The following is an 18,166-nucleotide window of genomic DNA, read 5'->3' on the forward strand; positions in this document are numbered from 1 at the left end:
GAAAAGGGACTTAACAAACTATCCCATATTAAGATAATAGTCAAGGTACTTACTTGCTGAAGAACAGTTTCTTTTTTTCTCTTGTGTGAGAGCTCAGCTCTTGTTCTTTTCTGGCTGCTGCCAAAATACTGACAAATTGCTCAGTCTTACCTTAAATGGGAGATGGCATTCCCCTTTTCAACGTCCCCGTAGTCGAGAGTTCTTCACTTGGAATAATTAAGTCAGAGCAGAGGATATGAGATGGGAGATGCGATTTGAGGAAGCTCCCCAACCCAGTCAGTTTCTTAAAGGGTGTGGCCAGGGCAAACCACACACTGTTTTCCCCCTTTCTATTGAATTGATTGTGATGACACTAGTTAAAAAAATTATAAAAGTTTCCTGAATTTGATGTAAAAATGTTATATTTTTTTCATTTGATTTATATATAAGTACATGCTACAAAATTGAGCCCTTCATGATGTATAATTAAAGTGACTGCTTGTATATTCACAATTTTGTAAAACCATCAGCACTAGCTCCAGAACATTTTCATCACCTTCAAACAAAATCCCATACCCTCTAGCACTTCCCGCCAGCACTCGAGGGGAAACACTTTCTCTATGTATGTCTCTGTTCTGGGCATTTCGTACAAATGAAATCATACAATAGGTGGCATCTTTTGTTTACCTACTGTAGGGCCAGTAGATGTGGCCATCATAGCCATTCACGTGCAGGTTCTCATTGGATTCGGGCAGATGGTAAAAAAACAGTGGAGCCAAAAAATGGTGAGCCATTCCTTTATTAAAGTCTCGCACCGGCCAATGAGCAAACATTCAGGGCTCCCAAAGCCACTGACACATTCTCTGGTTCCACAACCAGAAGAATCTTCTCAGGTTTCTCCTAGAATCAAAGGCCCCAGCAGTCTTGGAGCTTGCAAAGCCCCTCAGCTCTGGTTTCCCATCTGCACACCTTCTCTTTCCCTGCCAACATGGCTTCTCTCTCAGCACTCTACATTCTCTCTTCTCTCACTCTGCAAACATGGCTTGTTTCTGCCTCTTCTTCTTCTCTCATTTTCAAACCTTTCTGGCGCCGAAAACTTCTCCAGCAAACAGCAAAACAATGGCCCTTCCCAAGCAGGAAGGTAATTTACAATTTCACAGACCACATACACCTGCCACAGCCTAGCCCCTGATGCAAACTATAAGGAAGCAAACATAAAAATCATATTTTACAAACTTATTTGACCAACACCTACTTTCAATAACACTGTTTTCAAGGTTCATCCATTTTGTAACTTGTAACTTGATTCCATTTTGTGTGTGTGTGTGTGTGTGTGTGTGTGTGTGTGTGTGTGACAGAGAGAGAGACAGATAGGGACAGACAGACAGGAAGGGAGAGAGATGAGAAGTATCCATTCTTCATTGCAGCACTTTAGTTGTTCATTGATTGCTTTCTCATATGTGCCCTTACCAAGGGCTACAGCAGACCGAGGGACCCCTTGCTCAAACCAGTGACCTTGGGCTCAAGCTGGTGAGCCTTGCTCAAACCAGATGAGCCCGCGCTCAAGCTGGGGAGCTCGGGTTTCAAACCTGAGTCTTCTGCATCCCAGTCTAAAGCTCTATTCACTGTGCCACCGCCTGGTCAGGTGTAACTTGACTCCTCTTAATGGCTGAATAGTAGTGTTTTATTGAAGAGAATTCTTTAGACATACTTTTTGGTTATAAAACAATGCTTCTAGGGCCTGACCTGTGGTGGCGCAGTGGATAAAGTGTTGACCTGGAAACACTGAGGTTGCCGGTTCAAAACCCTGGGCTTGCCTGGTCAAGGCACATATGGGAGTTGACGCTTCCTGCTCCTCCTTTCTGTCTGTCTCTCTCTCTCTCCTCTTTAAAATGAATAAATAAAAAATATTTTAAAAAAACCAAACAATGCTTCTAGGAATATTGACTCTTAGAAGATTTTTGTTTGTTCTGGTGGATGTTTTAAATTACTTTGTGTATACGTTTATGGGTAAAATTGTGTCATAAACATAAGGTAACTCAATTTTATGTTTTTTAGAGAAACAGCAAAACTCTTTTCAAAAGCAGTCACAACTTTTCTTTTTAATGGTGTTGTCACTTATTGAGTATATCTCTTTGTGTGGGGTGATTCTTTTTTATTGAATTTATCGGGGCGACATTGATTAATAAAATTATATAGGTTTTAGGTGTACAGTTCTGTAATATATCGTGTGTATATTATATGGGCCACATCTGTCTTGAAGAGAGCAATAGGCAGCCTGGGGAAGAGAAAAGAATAGTTGGAGGGGTGGGCTGCTCTTTTGACTGTTTGGCAGTAGGTACTCCGTGAGCTCTATGGGCTGCCTTTTTCTCTGCAGGTCCAAAGTTCTGTTTTAACATCCAGAGTTATCCCTCCCTAGCTCCAGTCATGCCACTGCAGGAGTGGGCTCTCCACCTCATGTGGAGCAGACAACTTCTGTAGAGTGCTCAGCTCACATGGCCATTTTTAATTTTTATATTTTGTATTTTTCTGAAGTGAGAAGCGGGGAGGCAGAGAGACAGATTCCCACATGCGCCCAACTGGGATCCATCCAGCATGCCCACTAAAGGGTGATGCTCTGCCCATCTGGGGCATTGCTCCATTAAAACCGGAGCCATTCTAGCACCTGAGGCAGAGGCCATGGAGCCATCCTCAGCACCTGGGCCAACTTTGCTCCAATGGAGCCTTGGCTGCAGGAGAGGAAGAGAGAGGTAGAGAGAAAGGAGAGGGGGGAGGGTGAAGAAGCAGATGGGCGCTTCTGCTGTGTGCCCTGATCGGGAATCGAACCTGGGACTTCCACAAGCCCGGCTGACGCTCTACCGCTGAGCCAACCAGCCAGGGCCTCACATGGCCATTTTTAATTGCACTCCCACCTTTCTATCCCACCATCTTCACTGACAGGGTTCCTGGCAGCCACGCGGGATAGTTAATCCCCAACCATGGTTGAGCGCACCTTGGGGAGCATAAAGATTGAACAAGGAGTGGAGTGAGGAAGGTATAATCCATCCCTGAACCCCATTTTCAACCAGCTTGCTACTGTTGTGTCTTCTCTGTAGAATTCAGGAGCATTTTGTGGGTAAACAGCTGACCCATATCATTCCAGCCGACCTGTTTTGTTCAGGTAGAGCCTGATAATACCTTGCCTGGGCCAGCACCTTTCTGTCTGCTATTGGCTCTGGGGCTTCTCTGTTTCCTTGGCTTGGGCTCCCCTTGGAAGTTCTGCACTTGAGCCTATGCAGCCTGGAAATACGGTGGGGGAGGCAGTTAATGCCCATGGGGCTACTCTTGACCAAATGCGGCTGGAAATCGACGGAGAACTGCTTTCGCCTTTCGTCACTCAGGTGGAGAGTTCCAAGAGACATTATCAAAACTCACTGAACACACCAAATGAATACATTTCATTACGTGTAAATTGTATCTCAATTTAAAACAGAATAGAAAAGCTCTCAGGCCAACTCTGGGTCACTGCTGCCTGAAAGAATAAGTATAGCAAAGCTAACTTTTGGATAAGTATAGAGAACATTAATAATAATGGAAAAAATAAAATGGAATAAACATGGCTTAAAATAGAGTCAGGAGGCTATCTAGGAAGCGGGGCATCTACATATCTGATGTCTCAGTTCTCAGAACTGCGGCTAAGTTGCTAAGCCTGCCACTAAACTCAGCTCGAGGCTGAGCCATAAACATCCCGGAACAACTATTACATGGACATGGAAACTTCTTCGGAGTTTTGGACCCTTTCATTTACATACTAGAACTAATTAATCCCTGTTAACCCAGCCAGAAAACCTTCATTTGTATGAAAAAATTACATTTTGAGGTTTTTGCCTTTATAAACCCTGCCTTTCTTTCATCACTACGGACTATAGTTTGGGTTGCTCTTTGCATGCCTGTCTCTCATAAAAATGCTTGTATATGAGTTTTTTATGAGTTCGTTATCGCCTGAATCTCTTTGGTTAACACCTCTGTTGGTTCTAGTTCCTTTAAAAAGTGACACTATTAATTTATTTAAACAAAAGGACTCAGTTTTTCTCTTACTGACTAGCAGGATGAAAAAAAAATAATACTCTGCTGCCAAATAAGTGACAAGAGTTAAATTTAATCTAACAACCACCCTAAGAAATACTATTACTGTTCCCTTTTATGGCAGAGGGCTCCAAAAAGGTAAGAAGGGCCGTTTTCCCGAGTTTTTGGCCACATAGCTGGTCATGCAGAGATGCCAGGGCGTCTGTCTCCCTGGGGCCCACTTAAGCCACCGAAAGAGAGCGCGGTTTTCCCCGGCCGGCCCAGGGCTTTCGCTCGGCACTCCTGCCCGGTCTGGGAAGCGCGGGGCGTGGTCCCAGGGCCTGGCGACGCAGCTCCACAACTGTCGCGCAAAGCTCGGCTGGGTCCCGGCAGCGACCAGGCCTCTTCCCGGAACCCTGAGCTCCTCGCACTCGGCCCTGCCCTTGCCCCGCGCGCTCCACGCTCCGTGGCCACCAGGTACCCCACCCCCAGCCCTCCTCGGCCTTGGCCGCGGTGTGCGTTCTCCCCCCCAGCCCCAGGGCCCCGGCACCCACCCCCACCCCAGCCCCAGGGTCCCGGCATCCACCCCCACCCCCACCCCAGCCCCAGGGTCCCGGCACCCACCCCCACCCCCACCCCAGCCCCAGGGTCCCGGCACCCACCCCCACCCCCACCCCAGCCCCAGGGTCCCGGCACCCACCCCCACCCCCACCCCAGCCCCAGGGACCCGGCACCCACCCCCACCCCAGCCCCAGCCCCAGGGACCCGGCACCCACCCCCACCCCAGCCCCAGGGTCCCGGCACCCACCCCCACCCCCACCCCAGCCCCAGGGACCCGGCACCCACCCCCACCCCAGCCCCAGCCCCAGGGACCCGGCACCCACCCCCACCCCAGCCCCAGGGACCCGGCACCCACCCCCACCCCAGCCCCAGGGTCCCGGCACCCACCCCCACCCCCACCCCCACCCCAGCCTCAGGGTCCCGGCACCCCCCCCCCCACCCCCACCCCAGCCCCAGGGCCCCGGCACCCACCCCCACCCCCACCCCAGCCCCAGGGACCCGGCACCCACCCCCACCCCAGCCCCAGGGCCCCGGCACCCACCCCCACCCCCACCCCCACCCCCACCCCCACCCCCACCCGGCACAGCCTCCCCTGCGCGCCCTCCTCCCCCGCCCTGACCAGGGGCCCCCACCCCTCCAGACAGCAGCGGCGGTCTGTCCGGAAGCAGCTAACCAACCTTAGTTTTGAATTTGGAGTTGCGGAGCTAGAATGTCAACTGTGAAAGCTCAGAAGAGTTTAAGTGAAAAAAGCTTTCTGAAAGCGGAGGCTAGAGCAGCAGTATGTGTGAAAGTTAAAAGGATTTTCCCAAAGGAATGAGATGGTCATTGTCTCCCATCCCGCTTGCAGCTCACAAAACAGACGTTTTTGGTGGAGCCAGAAGGAATTACAGAAGGAAAGGTGAGGATGTTGGGAGAGAGGGTACAGCGGGACTCAAGTTGGTCCCCTGAAGCTCTCAGTGCGGGACAGAAGCCCAGGGAGCATCTCTCCCCCCTTCCTCTCCCCACTCCCCAATTAAAAGTTGGGAAAATCCAGGTCCAGGAGGGGTGGCTTGTCCACAATCACGCAACTGATTCTTGGCCAAGTCAGGTCTAGTAGCCCAGAAGTCCAGTTTTAGGCATCATATATAAATAATAAAGCATGTAAACAACGTTTTACAAATATCCCTGGTGGGCTGAGAGATTCAGCCTGATCAATATTGGTATGCCCAGTCTTCATTTCCTCTTCAGCCTCGCCAGCCTGCGTTTCCAGGCCGTAGCAGCGCAGCTGGGGAGGACGCCTGGACGCCCCCGTGCTAAACCCTGAGTCAGTTGGGTTTAGATAAGTGGGAGGGAGAACAGGCTTCCTGGGTGAGGAAACGCTTGAGCTGAGGGGAGAATGAGCTCGAGTACCAGCCATTAAAGGTGTTTAGATGGTCTATGCAAATAGAGGAGGGTGGGGTCCAGTTAGGGCAGAAAGAGGACTTTGCACTTGAATGCTACAGGCAATAGGGTGCGGTGGAGAATTGAAATGCGCCTGCAGCAAAACCAGCACTTGACCAGGGTTAGAGTCATGGAGGTTATATCAGCTGAGATCGTAGGTCTCTAGAAGTTAATTGTGTAGGAGAAAAACAAATTGCTGTTGAAAGGAAGGTTATGAGGAGAAAGTATTCTAGTTCAGTAATAGAAAAATCTTTTCCCTGGTTGTGTATGAATAATAAAAATAATAAAATAGGGCTGATGATGCACTAAGCACTGTTCTAAATGCTTCAGAAAAATGAATTTATTTACTCCTCACAACAAACCCAGAAGACTGTTACTATTTTCATCATGTTTAGAGATGTGGAGGCTGAGGCACAAACAGGTTGTCCCAATAAACAGATTTGTGTTGAGGTGAGTGGCCTGGAATAAGATTTAGGTCCCAGTGCCTCCACTTGCTGGTTGTGTGAATTGACCGTCTCTCTGAGCCCCAGTTTTTTAAACCTGTGAAATGCATACTATAATCCCTGCCTAGTAATGAGACAGAGAATGTGAACAGAGAATTGTAATGGAAAGTACTGTTGTTTAAGGGGGGATGCACTTCCAAGGCCAAATCCCAGCTAAGAAGAAAATTATAAACTTGGTTTGACTTGCAGAATGTAATGGGCTTGCCACTTGTAGAGAGGCAAAGATGGAGTGGTAGTTAAAATCATGAGCTTTGGAGTCAGATGGATCTTAGCCATGCCACTTAGCTCTGTGACCTAAGACAAGTCACTTAGCACTTCTGAAACGGAGTTAACCTCTGCAACCCTCATCTAACTCACCTGTAAAATGGGCCTAATAATGCATTCCTACAGAGCAGTTGTGAGGATTAAATGAGGTGCACCTAATACTAAGGTGACCAATTGTCCTCCTATAGGGAGGACAGTCCTTCTTTTGTAAGTTCCATCCTCCCTCAAAAAGTGTCCTCCTACATGTCCTCCTTTTTGATATCGGAAGACTAATCTGTAAATGTCTGACATATTTGTGTCTAAATGAGTACTTTATTCTTACAATTATTATTAAAAATTAATAGGCATGTAAGCATAATTATAATATAAAATATTACAAATGTTTTTATTATGCATTTATCATATTATAGTGTATTATTGTTGCAATGAATAAAATGTTTCTTTTATCAATATTTGTGATATCGTTTTCTTCAATTTATTATTGTCCTTTTCATTGTAAAAAAATTGGTCACCTTACTAATACAGTACCTACAAAAAGTAAGTGCTCAATAAAATCTAGGTAGGGCTATTATTTTTTCTGATTCTTCTTTTTCCTCATCCTCTATGTGTCTTATAGTAATTTCCCCCAAAGACAGCCTCACCATGTGTGGGGGACTGATCGAGAAGTATGTGGCTGCCATGGTGCTGAGTGCAGCTGGAGACGCCCTGGGCTACTTCAACGGCAAGTGGGAGTTCCTCCGGAACGGGGAGAACATTCACCAGCAGCTGACCCGGCTTGGTGGCCTGGACGCCATAGATGTGGAGAGGTGGAGGGTCAGCGACGACACGGTGATGCACTTGGCCACGGCAGAAGCTCTTGCGGAAGCTGGAACAGTCTCAGACTTGGGTCAACTGTATTCCCTCCTTGCTAAGCATTACCAAGACTGCATGGAAGACATGGACGGCCGGGCGCCAGGTGAGGGCAGCCAGCCGAGGTCCCGGGCAAGTGGGAAGTAAAGGAGACCCAGGAAGTCATTGAAAGTGTGGATTGAGATTTACATATTAAGGAGACAGTAGTTTTTATAATTGTGATAAAAGTAGGAACAGCCTAAATGTCCCGTAATTTATTTATTGCAATTATTACGGTGATATATTAGTAGCCACTTAACATTATACAGATAACTACTTACTGATATGGGAAGATATTATATATTAAGTGAAAAAGAAGAAGGTTAGAAGACAGGATATATCTTCGGAACCCACTGTTATTAAAGGATATATGTATATTTGTTGGGAGAAGTCTAGAATAATATACACAAAGATGTCTATAATTAGGAACATAATTGGAGTATTTATAGTTTCTTTTCTTTGGGTTATTTGTGTTTTCTGCTTTCTGTAATGAGTAAGTGTCGAGGAAACCTTGTTTTCTTTTTAAAGAATAGAAAATGTCTTGGGGAGACTCCTTTTCTGCTTGCAGGTCTGCTTACAAGTGGTTCTTGCCCACCTTGGGAAACTGTTACAGCTGCTTGGGCTGCCAGGTGACTTGAATCCCCTTTCCGCTAGACTAGCCCATCTACGTCTCCTCCTGTATTAGTCAGCTTGAGCTGCGACAGCAAAATGCCACAGACTGGTGGCTTAAGTTATTTGCTCACTGTTTTGGAGGCTACAGTTCTGAGATCAGGGTGTCGGCAGCTTTGGTTTCTCCTGAGGCCTTTCCCTTTGGCTTGTAGACAGCCTCCTTATATCTGTGTCCTCTCACAGTGGGCATCTCTTTGTATGTCCAAGTTTCTTCTTATAAGGACAACTGTCAGATTGCATTTAGGGCCTATGCTAATGTTCTCATTTTAACTTCATCATCTTTTTAAAGGCCCGGTCTCTAAATACAGTCACATTCTGAGATACTAGGGGTTAGGGCTTCAACATGCGAATTCTTAGGGGACACAATTCAGCTTATGAGCTGATGAAAAGCACCTCCTGGTGAAAATCCACTCCCACACACACGCCCAGAGTCTCTGGTGACCCCAACGGTTGGCCTTACAAGCCAGTCTGTTCATTTTTTCTCAACATGTGTTATCAGTTTGACAAGTGGGAAGTTTCCTTTGTCCACTTCTGTCTTCCATGACCTTGTGAATGAACTGACCATGAGGAACAAGAACGCAACACCGCACAGTATACTGCCATTGCTTGGTTCATGTGTGCGCTCCCAGCTCCCAGTGGGATGTGGTGATGGGAGAAGTCTGGTCACACCTCTCTCCCAGAGGGGGGAAGACCAAGAGCACCCACGGGCACGTTGTGGCTCCGAACCCACTGCTCCGTCTCTGAGCCCAGTGCTGTTTTTTCTAGAGCTCTGTCCTCTTTCTGACATTTGGAAATTCCAACTGCCAGGTTCTCACTGGGTTCTCTACAGGCTTGGGCTTGGAGCATGATGGTTTTGACAGGGCCACTAATAATACGTGATTTTTGAGGGGCAAAGTTCTTAAGCTCTGAGCCTTAGCTTATTCATTTAAAAAAGAGAATAATACAACTAACTTTTTGAGTTATTGTGATGTCTTGGTAATAGCTGGCAAAAATTCTAAGACTCCTTCTTATACCAGTGGTTCTCAACCTTTCTAATGCTGTGACCCCGCAATACAGTTCCTCATGTTGCGATGACCCCAAACCAAAAAATAATTTTGGTGGCTACTTCATAACTGTAATTTTGCTACAGTTATGATTCGGAATGTAAATACCTGATATGCATTATGTATTTTCTGATGGCTTTAGGAGACCCCGCCGGGGTCGTGACCCACAGGTTGAGAACCGCTGCCTTATACAAACCTGCTTCTTTTATTATTAATCTTATCATGCTAAGATATATATATATATATATATAAAGTAAGGCACAGTGTTTGCTTGGGGTTTGTAGTTTGAGGGCATTCATCATCATGTATATATATATTGGTTTTCTATTTCCATCAAAGAAACTTAGAAACAGAACTTGTGTTTTTCCTCCTGCTGGAGCCTTTGTTCCATCTACGCTGACCCCGTGCCCTACCCGACCCTTCCCCAGGTGGTACCTCGGTGCATTATGCCATGCAGCTGGAGCCAGACAAAGCCGATGGCTGGAGGGTTCCCTTCAATGACCATGCGGGAGGCTGCGGGGCTGCCATGCGAGCCATGTGCATCGGCCTCAGGTTCCCTCACCTCAGCCAGCTGGACATGCTGGTCCAGGTGAGCATCGAGAGTGGCCGCATGACCCACCACCACCCCACCGGTTACCTGGGAGCCCTCGTGTCCGCTCTTTTTACAGCCTATGCTGTGAATGGCAAGCCTCCCTGCCAATGGGGAAAGGGACTGATGGAGGTACTACCGGAAGCTAAAAAGTACATTGTCGAGTCGGGCTACTTTGTGGAGAAGAATCTGCAGCACTGGTGAGTCTGTAGGTGCATGCTCCTGCTAGAAAAGGGTTGAATCTGTGTGCATACATAGTGCCTGGGTGCGCCTGGAATTCCTAGATTGTGGCAACCGTCACGGCATCACCATCCAGTTTTGTCATCCATTGCATCAGCCCCCACCTGCTAAGGATTTCAGGTTTAGTTCCAGCAATGGTTACTATCAGGTGGTCAAGCCAAGACCTCAATGCGTAGTGTAGCTGAGGTACTTCCCTCACGACAGCGGTCCTGTTCTGGTTTCCAGCTTTCTGTAATTGTCGTGTCTATCCGATACTGAGATGACGTTCGTTGTTTATCTCCTGGAACTTGTTTTTCAGGGTTGTCTTGACACACAATATCTTGCAATTCTTGTCTAGAATACCCAAGAAACAGGTTTTTTTACTAGCTAATTAGTGGGTGGTAAGACCACATCTTCCCTTTTTCTTGGGTTTAATTCACATTGTCTTTCTTGGAACAGAAAGGGACAGAGGCTTTCTGCTGAAATCACCCCTGGTCATGATCTTCTAAAGTTCCCTTTGGGGAAAAAGAAATACATAAAGAGATGATGTGGTAATTAGTTTGACTGTAGTAATCATTTCATCATATATATGTATATCAAATCATTATGCTGTATATTTTAAATATACACAATTTTTATTAATAAAAAGAAAGTAAAATATGTAAGGACAGACTAAATAAATAAAGTTTCCCCCTTTAAAGGTGATACTTGACATTATTCTGTACTCAGGAAAAAATAAACCTTTACTTTTCACCTTTAACTTGCTATATATCTTTTTAATTTAGCAGTAGGTATCAGTGCCTTGTTTATATTAATTCTTAGCAAAACTTTATGGAGTGGCTGTTACTTCAATAGAGCTCATTTTGATTTGTATATCATTATGATATTAATATAAGAAGTTGAAGTTATCTTAGAATTTTCCCTGTTCACACATCCATATGAAACCTTTCCTTATGTTTATTTTTTCATTTGACTGTAGATTTTTCTCCCCTTCCTATAGGTCCTACTTCCAAGACCATTGGGAAAAGTACCTAAAACTTCGAGGGATTTTGAATGGCAAGTCGGCCCCTACCTTCCCCAAGCCCTATGATGTGAAGGAGAGGGATCAGTTCTACACCTCCGTGAGCTATTCTGGCTGGGGTGGCAGCAGTGGACACGATGCCCCCATGATCGCCTACGATGCCATCCTGGCTGCAGGAGACTCCTGGAAGGAGCTTGCCCACCGAGCCTTTTTCCATGGTGGAGACAGTGACTCGACAGCTGCCATCGCTGGCTGCTGGTGGGGAGTTATGTATGGTTTCAGAGGAGTGAGTCCCTCCAACTATGTGAAGCTAGAATACAGAAACCGGCTGGAAGAAGTAGCTAGGGCTTTATATGCTCTTGGGTCAAAGGAAGACACTGCACTTGCCCTTTAGGGTGATATGATGTTAATTTCTGGTGGTTTCTTCTCTTGTATAGTCCTTTTTTGGCTCAGTTTCTTTTTAATTTTTCCAAAGTCAAGAGTCTTCACCATGTACTCAGGGGATTTTGAGATAGCAAGTTCCTTGGCACCTGAAACTCAATCTTCCCAGGATCTTTCTGTTCTCCCTGACTCTTTCTTCCTATCCTGAAGAGTCTTGAACTCAGCTGATGGGGTCGGCATCTCCCAAGCTAGAAATCTCATGGCCTCCTATCTGAGCCTTCATTTTCATCAGCTAAACTTTCACAAAGTTTTTTTCTGTTGTTTCAGGTTAGGTTCCCCCAAATACTCTGAGACAGGGATTTGAGTACAAGTCGTTTATTTGAGAGGCTGTTCCAGGGAGCACTGGCGGGACCATGGGGAAGTGAGACAGCAATGCGAGGGGAGACAGGACAAGGTCTGGGAGTGAACAGGTTACCACTGTTGTCAAGTGGGACTCAGTCCCTCTGGGTCCTCTTTGTAAGGCATTCTTCACAGGTGTCCCACCTGAGGGACAAGCAGACCGGGGTGCTTATTCATTGACTTCCATCTGACATGGGTGGTCCTCACTACCAAGTCTCTGGTGCTTCTTAACCTGGCTCTTTTGCAAGCCAAACACTGATGCCAACAGGTGAAGACTCAGAGATGTTTGCAGTGGCAAGCTGTAAGGAGCATGGGCACAGCGAGCAATATAGAATCTACTAGATGGTCTATCTCCTAAATAGCCTTTATTTTATTTTTATTTTTATTTTTTTTTTATTTTTCTGAAGCTGGAAACGGGAGAGACAGTCAGACAGACTCCTGCATGCGCCCGACCGGGATCCACCCGGCACGCCCACCAGGGGTGACGCTCTGCCCACCAGGGGGCGATGCTCTGCCCCTCCGGGGCATCGCTTTGCCGCGACCAGAGCCACTCTAGCGCCTGGGGCAGAGGCCAAGGAGCCATCCCCAGTGCCCGGGCCATCTTTGCTCCAATGGAGCCTTGGCTGTGGGAGGGGAAGAGAGAGACAGAGAGGAAGGAGGGGGGGTGGGGGTGGAGAAGCAAATGGGCACTTCTCCTTATGTGCCCTGGCCGGGAATCAAACCTGGGTCCCCCGCACGCCAGGCCAACACTCTACCACTGAGCCAACCGGCCAGGGCCCTAAATAGCCTTTAAATGTATCACTTCTCTTACCTTCTCCCACCAAGTATTTTTTAATTGTATTTCTGCAATCCAAGTTACTCAGGTCTGGGGAGAATCTGCTCCTAGCAGCTTTTTCCTGGGCATGGCGCTTAATATGTTATTAGCTTGTTAATGACTATTTTCTTGTCTTTATTCTCCTCTAGAGAGAAGCTAGCATGCAGAAAATATGTCATAGGTGTGTATGTGTGTATATATATATATATATATATATATATATATACACACATATATATATATATATATGAAGTGAATATGTTTAGTTAGCTACCTACCTCCAGTCTTACAGTCTTCATTGCCCTCCGGAGTTATTTTTACCAATAACAAAGTGTCACGCTGAACTTCTTATCATGGTCAATGAATACATCATCCCCTCTCTTCATTTTCTTGATGCTCTTCCCCCTCCTTTTTCACCTTGTCAGTTCATACTCATCCTTCAAGCCCCAGATCAGATAGAAACTCCTTCATGAAACCCACTCTGATTATTCAGGCACATGGCCACTTTCTCCTCATTGCATCCACAGCCTTCTGTGCCTAGCTGCACCACACGGATCCTGTTATGTGGTGTCTGTGTGTCTTCTGGGGCAACTTCAGGCTCCTTATGAGGGATTGTGTCTATTCCCTCTGTGGCCTCTCTGCCTGGCCCCTGAGAGGTAGATGTTCAACAAGTGTTGACTCTGGAAGTTCAGAATGTGTTGATGTGAGTGCTTTCAACATGCAGTTCCACCTCTGTTTTCTATGCCTTCTGCTTCGTGATTGCCAGGAGTGACTTGGCCAAGATGTGCTGTGAGAGGTCGAGAGTTTGAGGCTTTACCTGTGCCTATGTGCTGACTTAAATGAGACAAGGCTGTCGACTCTGTATTTGAAGCAAGACTCCAGCAAAGGCATGGAAGTTCTCATTCTTTTATACTATACATAGTGTTTCATTTCAGTTTTTGAGAATATCCTTATTTATTTCAGACTAATAAACTGCTCAAAAAAAATTAAAGGATCAGAAAAAAACATGCAGATACTCCAGTACTTTGAGTCTTTTGAATAGTGCATTTTCACCAATGATATCAAAGTTGGTTTTGGATCTCATTTGCATAATCAAACAACTTTCTTTGACTTGTCATTTGCTTTTCTGATGTTATTGTTTAATAAAAAAAATCAAATGCTTTTTTTTATTGCTTCATATTCACTTTGAAATATCTCCTAATTTTTGTGAGCCATATACATAAAGGGAGACGGAAATCCTAAGGCTCTTTTTCTGGCTCAAAAATCTCTCACACGTATTTATGTATTTCAGAAAAAAAAAGACCGTTTTAAGTGTTACAACTAGGACTAGAGATGATTCAGTAGGACAGCCAGTCAGAATTGCAGACTTTTAGGGGTGGTGGGTTACAATTCACAAGATACATAGTAATCTCTTAAAATGCAGGTGTCTTAAAAAACTCCTTTGTATAAATATTTTGAAGACAGGGTTAGAATACTAGAAAACAGTATATACATTTTACCACAAGATTCCGGAGCAGAAGATTAAGATGGAGAATCTCAGGTTGATTTTCAATTTCCCATGGATAAGAGCTGATTTTTTAATGCAGAATAGAATGCGCTTTACTGTAGCTGTTGAAGAGAACATTTTCTCCTAACACTCTCTCACCTGGTATAGTGGCCTAATATAGTAGGTGTCCGGTAGGGTCCAGTGGTGCAGCCTCCTGTTCAAAAGAGCTGGGCTTCCCTCCCCTAATGTGGACTGTGTACACCCTCCTGTTGTAGTTGAGCCCTCATTGCTGTTGTATGTCAATGGGAGAGATTCACACACACACACACACACACACACACACACACACACACGCCCCAGGCTGATCAGCTGTAAGAACTGGCTGCCACCACCATGGAGGATCAGCTGTGTAGGGGCCCACCTCACAGAGCAAGACTTATTTTGGCAGGGCTCTGGTGCCTGCCGAGTTCACCTCTTAAGTATGTAACTTGTGGAGTTGGTAGGGTGGTGCTTTGAGGTGGTCTGGAGCTCTCCATCAGGTGGGATGGCTCTGGGGCCTCCCAGGAGGTGCAGGCCAAGGTCAGCTGCTGCCTGTGCCCTGCCTGGGGCCTCCCAGCATGAGCTACAAAGCGATGTGCAGATGGCTGCTCCTTGTGCTGGGCTTGGAGGTGCCCCAGTGAGGCCAGCCTGTGAACCAAGGCTGGCTGCCACAAATGCTGGGCCTGGGACCACTTTAGCAAGAGGTATGTATGGTATATGCAGAGGCCAGATGCTGCTTGGTTGAGAGATTTTTAGAAAGTCCGAAGCATGAGCCAAAGTAGGTCATTCATAATGAAAAAGTCACTGGAAACAGCTTGGATAGGCCCACAAGATGGGTGGGGTGAGATCTCGGACAATCACCATAGGCTGGCAAACAGTGATAGCCAGGCCGATAGAGACTCAGATATGGTGCCTGCCCATAGGCTCTGTGGAGAAGAGGCTCAGCAAAGGAACAAGGGCCACTGCAGGCACTTCAGTCTGGAAGAAAGCCAGCCTCCAGCCCTCACCCTGATTCAGTTCCTCCCTGTGTGTCCCTGCTGCCCTTCAGGCTGCAGCCCCAGTGCTTGAAGTAAGTCAGAGTAAGTTTATGTGCGGGCCCTTTAAGAGGGATGCTGGGACTCCAGCCGTCTCCATCTCAGCCACAATAGCTGCTGGTTTTTACAGCCAGAAGTAATGGGTTCTTCTCTTCCTGGCACTGGAACCCTGGGGTGGGGGTCCTGGTGTGGGGCTGGGACCCCTCACTCCTAAGGGGGGACCTCCACAGCTGAGCTATCCCTCCTGATTTTTATCTGCCACACGTGGGAGTGGGACAGGCCCATTCCACATCTCTGCTCATTTCTCCAGTCTGCTGTGGCTTCTTTAATGCCCTACTTACAGGCCTTCCACTCAGCTCAATTTCAGGCTGTTCTGAACGATGATCGTTCTGTAGCTTAATTGTAATTGTACTGTGATTATGGGAGGATGCGAGTCCACATTTTACCTACACCACTCACTGTCTGGACAGTAAGTCTTTTTCTCACTAGCAGTTAGGAAAACCTGTGTTTGCAAGGCACAGTGCTAGAATTTTATTTGCGCTGACCAAACAGCAGAGCTGAGATGCGTAACTCTCACAATATACAAAGGGGCAGAAGAATAGATTTTAACAAGTGGAATGTGAGGCATGACCTGTTTGGGAACTGGTTAGGCGAATGGTCTGAATAAGAAGCAAACACTAAATGACTTTATCTTTCTCCAGCTACCGCCCTCACGCACATGCTTCCGAAGCTGCGTTTTCTGTTCCTGAGCATCATCTTGGCAGCTCACGCAGATCTTGGGTCTTGGAGTGAGGGGAGTATTAAAACTCTAATCCAGTCCATTCTGGCCCAGGTTTTAAAAACATTTCAGCTTTCTTGAGGAATAACTGACATACACAAATTGTCAGATATTTAAAGTGTACTTTGTGGTGATATGATAAAAGTGTACATGCTGAAAGGCTTTCCTCCATCTAATTAACACACCCATCACCTCACATATTTATCTTTTTTGTGTGTGTATGAGAACATTTAAGTTCTGCTCTCTTAGTAAATCTCAATTATACAATACAGTGTTATCAATTATCATCACCAGGCCCTGGCCGGTTGGCTCAGCGGTAGAGCGTCGGCCTGGTGTGCGGGGGACCCAGGTTCGATTCCCGGCCAGGGCACATAGGAGAGGCGCCCATTTGCTTCTCCACCCCCCACCCCCTCCTTCCTCTCTGTCTCTCTCTTCCCCTCCCGCAGCCAAGGCTCCATTGGAGCAAAGATGGCCCGGGCGCTGGGGATGGCTCCTTGGCCTCTGCCTCAGGCGCTAGAGTGGCTCTGGTCGCGGCAGAGCGACGCCCCGGAGGGGCAGAGCATCGCCCCCTGGTGGGCAGAGCGTCGCCCCATGGTGGGCGTGCCGGGTGGATCCCGGTCGGGCGCATGCGGGAGTCTGTCTGACTGTCTCTCCCCATTTCTAGCTTCAGAAAGAAAGGAAAAAAAATATCATCACCATGTTTTAAGTCAGATCCTTATACCTTATTCATCTTACAGGTTTGTACCCTTCCGCCAACCTCTTCCCGTTTCCCTCACCCCCGCCCCAAGCCCTGGCAACCACTTTTGTGCTCTCTGTTTCTTTGAGTTTGACTTTTAATTTCAAGTATAAATGATGCCATGCGGTGTTTGTCTTTCTTGTCTGGCTCATTTCATGTAGTCTAATGCCCCCAAGGTCCAGCCGTGTTGTTGAAAACACTTAGGTTGCTTCCATGCCTTGGCCATTTTGAATAGTGCTGCAGGGATTATGGGAGTACAGATAGCTCTTCAAGACCCTTTCCATTTCCTCCGGACATACCCCCAGGAGCGAGAGTCCCAGCCCAGTTTAATCAAGTCTAAAACTCATGTCACGCCCTCCTTTCTCCCCACCACGGTCAGTCCTCGGCCCAGGAAACTTAGAGGAGAAATGGGGACACAGACACCTCTTTCGTTTCTCCTCTCCCTCCTCTGGGGCTCCTGCTCCTCTCCATGTTGCCCCGATACCGGCCTCGTGGGTGGAACACTGGTAAGAAAGGCTCAAACCAGCTGTGTTCTGAGGGGTCCGTTCAACCTGAGAGAAACTCATCCTTCCTGGTCCATCGCCCGTGGGAGAGCAGGCTGCCCCAGCCTGCTGCTGTCTTTCCATTTCCCCAGCAGGAGATACAGAGATGTGAAGACAACAGGAGACGTCTTTACAGCTGCCCACACCGACCTTGAGGACAGAGAAGGCGGCTCAGCGGACAGCTAACTTGGAGATAGATGCCACTGTCACGTTCATGTGGTCACCCTCAACCCCAGCTTGTAGACCCTCCTTCATTCAGCTTATTGTGGGGGGTAAAGAAAAGCATCCCTCTCCCTCCCCGTTCAGGAAAGGAGGGGAAAGCCCCACCACATACCCATGGATTTTCCTGCGAATTCCTGTTTTTCAGCCGGTGGAAGTACGAAGGGACTTCCAATCACAGAGCAGTTCTGCTGTCTCTTAGTGAGTCCTGCAGGGATTTTTGTCTTTCCAGGTTCTTCCAGTCTTTTTAGAACATGGTGTGGGGAGGGGCAGGAGGCTGGGCACTTAGTATTTGTTGTTTTATGGTGTCAGACTTGAACCACAATTGGAGACAACAGAAAAAGACCTTTTAGAGATTCTACTATATTTGCTTTGTAAGATGCTCTCTCTTCATCACAGGCACACTTTAAAGAGTTTAGACTTTCAGACTCCATTTTCTCAAATCTCAAAATTTCTTCCCCAAAGTCAATTGGTGACCTTTCTTTCTAGTTCTCTAGAAAAAAAAAAGCAGAAGGGAGCACTTGTACACTCTGCCCATC

General features: G+C 47.0%; 2 protein-coding genes and 1 long non-coding RNA gene across 4 annotated transcripts in view; 1 reads left to right on the forward strand and 2 right to left on the reverse strand.

The window, feature by feature from the left end:
- Positions 1 to 4,605, reverse strand: part of CD80 (CD80 molecule) — a 29,701-nt gene extending 25,096 nt beyond the window's left edge. The window contains 2 exon segments of the mRNA XM_066346916.1: positions 54 to 150; positions 4,266 to 4,605. Of these exon segments, the coding sequence (XP_066203013.1) occupies positions 54 to 150; positions 4,266 to 4,605 (437 nt within the window).
- On the forward strand, positions 4,362 to 11,928 carry ADPRH (ADP-ribosylarginine hydrolase). 2 transcript variants are annotated; one of them, XM_066347540.1, is made up of 5 exons: positions 4,362 to 4,500; positions 5,432 to 5,482; positions 7,387 to 7,725; positions 9,799 to 10,159; positions 11,179 to 11,928. In XM_066347540.1, exons 3-5 carry the CDS (start codon positions 7,413 to 7,415, stop codon positions 11,591 to 11,593), a joined length of 1,089 nt encoding a protein of 362 aa, XP_066203637.1. In that variant the 5' UTR covers positions 4,362 to 4,500; positions 5,432 to 5,482; positions 7,387 to 7,412; the 3' UTR covers positions 11,594 to 11,928. The 2 variants fall into 2 exon arrangements, with proteins under 2 accessions (XP_066203637.1, XP_066203636.1); XM_066347539.1 differs by lacking the exon at positions 5,432 to 5,482.
- LOC136379888 (uncharacterized) lies at positions 11,718 to 12,053 on the reverse strand. The gene is made up of 2 exons (XR_010746817.1): positions 11,927 to 12,053; positions 11,718 to 11,895 (listed from the first exon to the last, which is right to left on the reverse strand). It is a non-coding gene; the product is annotated as an uncharacterized lncRNA (long non-coding RNA).
- Positions 12,054 to 18,166: the final 6,113 nt, after the last annotated feature.

This window comes from Saccopteryx leptura, chromosome 8, assembly GCF_036850995.1.
Source record: "Saccopteryx leptura isolate mSacLep1 chromosome 8, mSacLep1_pri_phased_curated, whole genome shotgun sequence".
In the NCBI taxonomy this organism is placed as follows: Eukaryota; Metazoa; Chordata; class Mammalia; order Chiroptera; family Emballonuridae; genus Saccopteryx; species Saccopteryx leptura.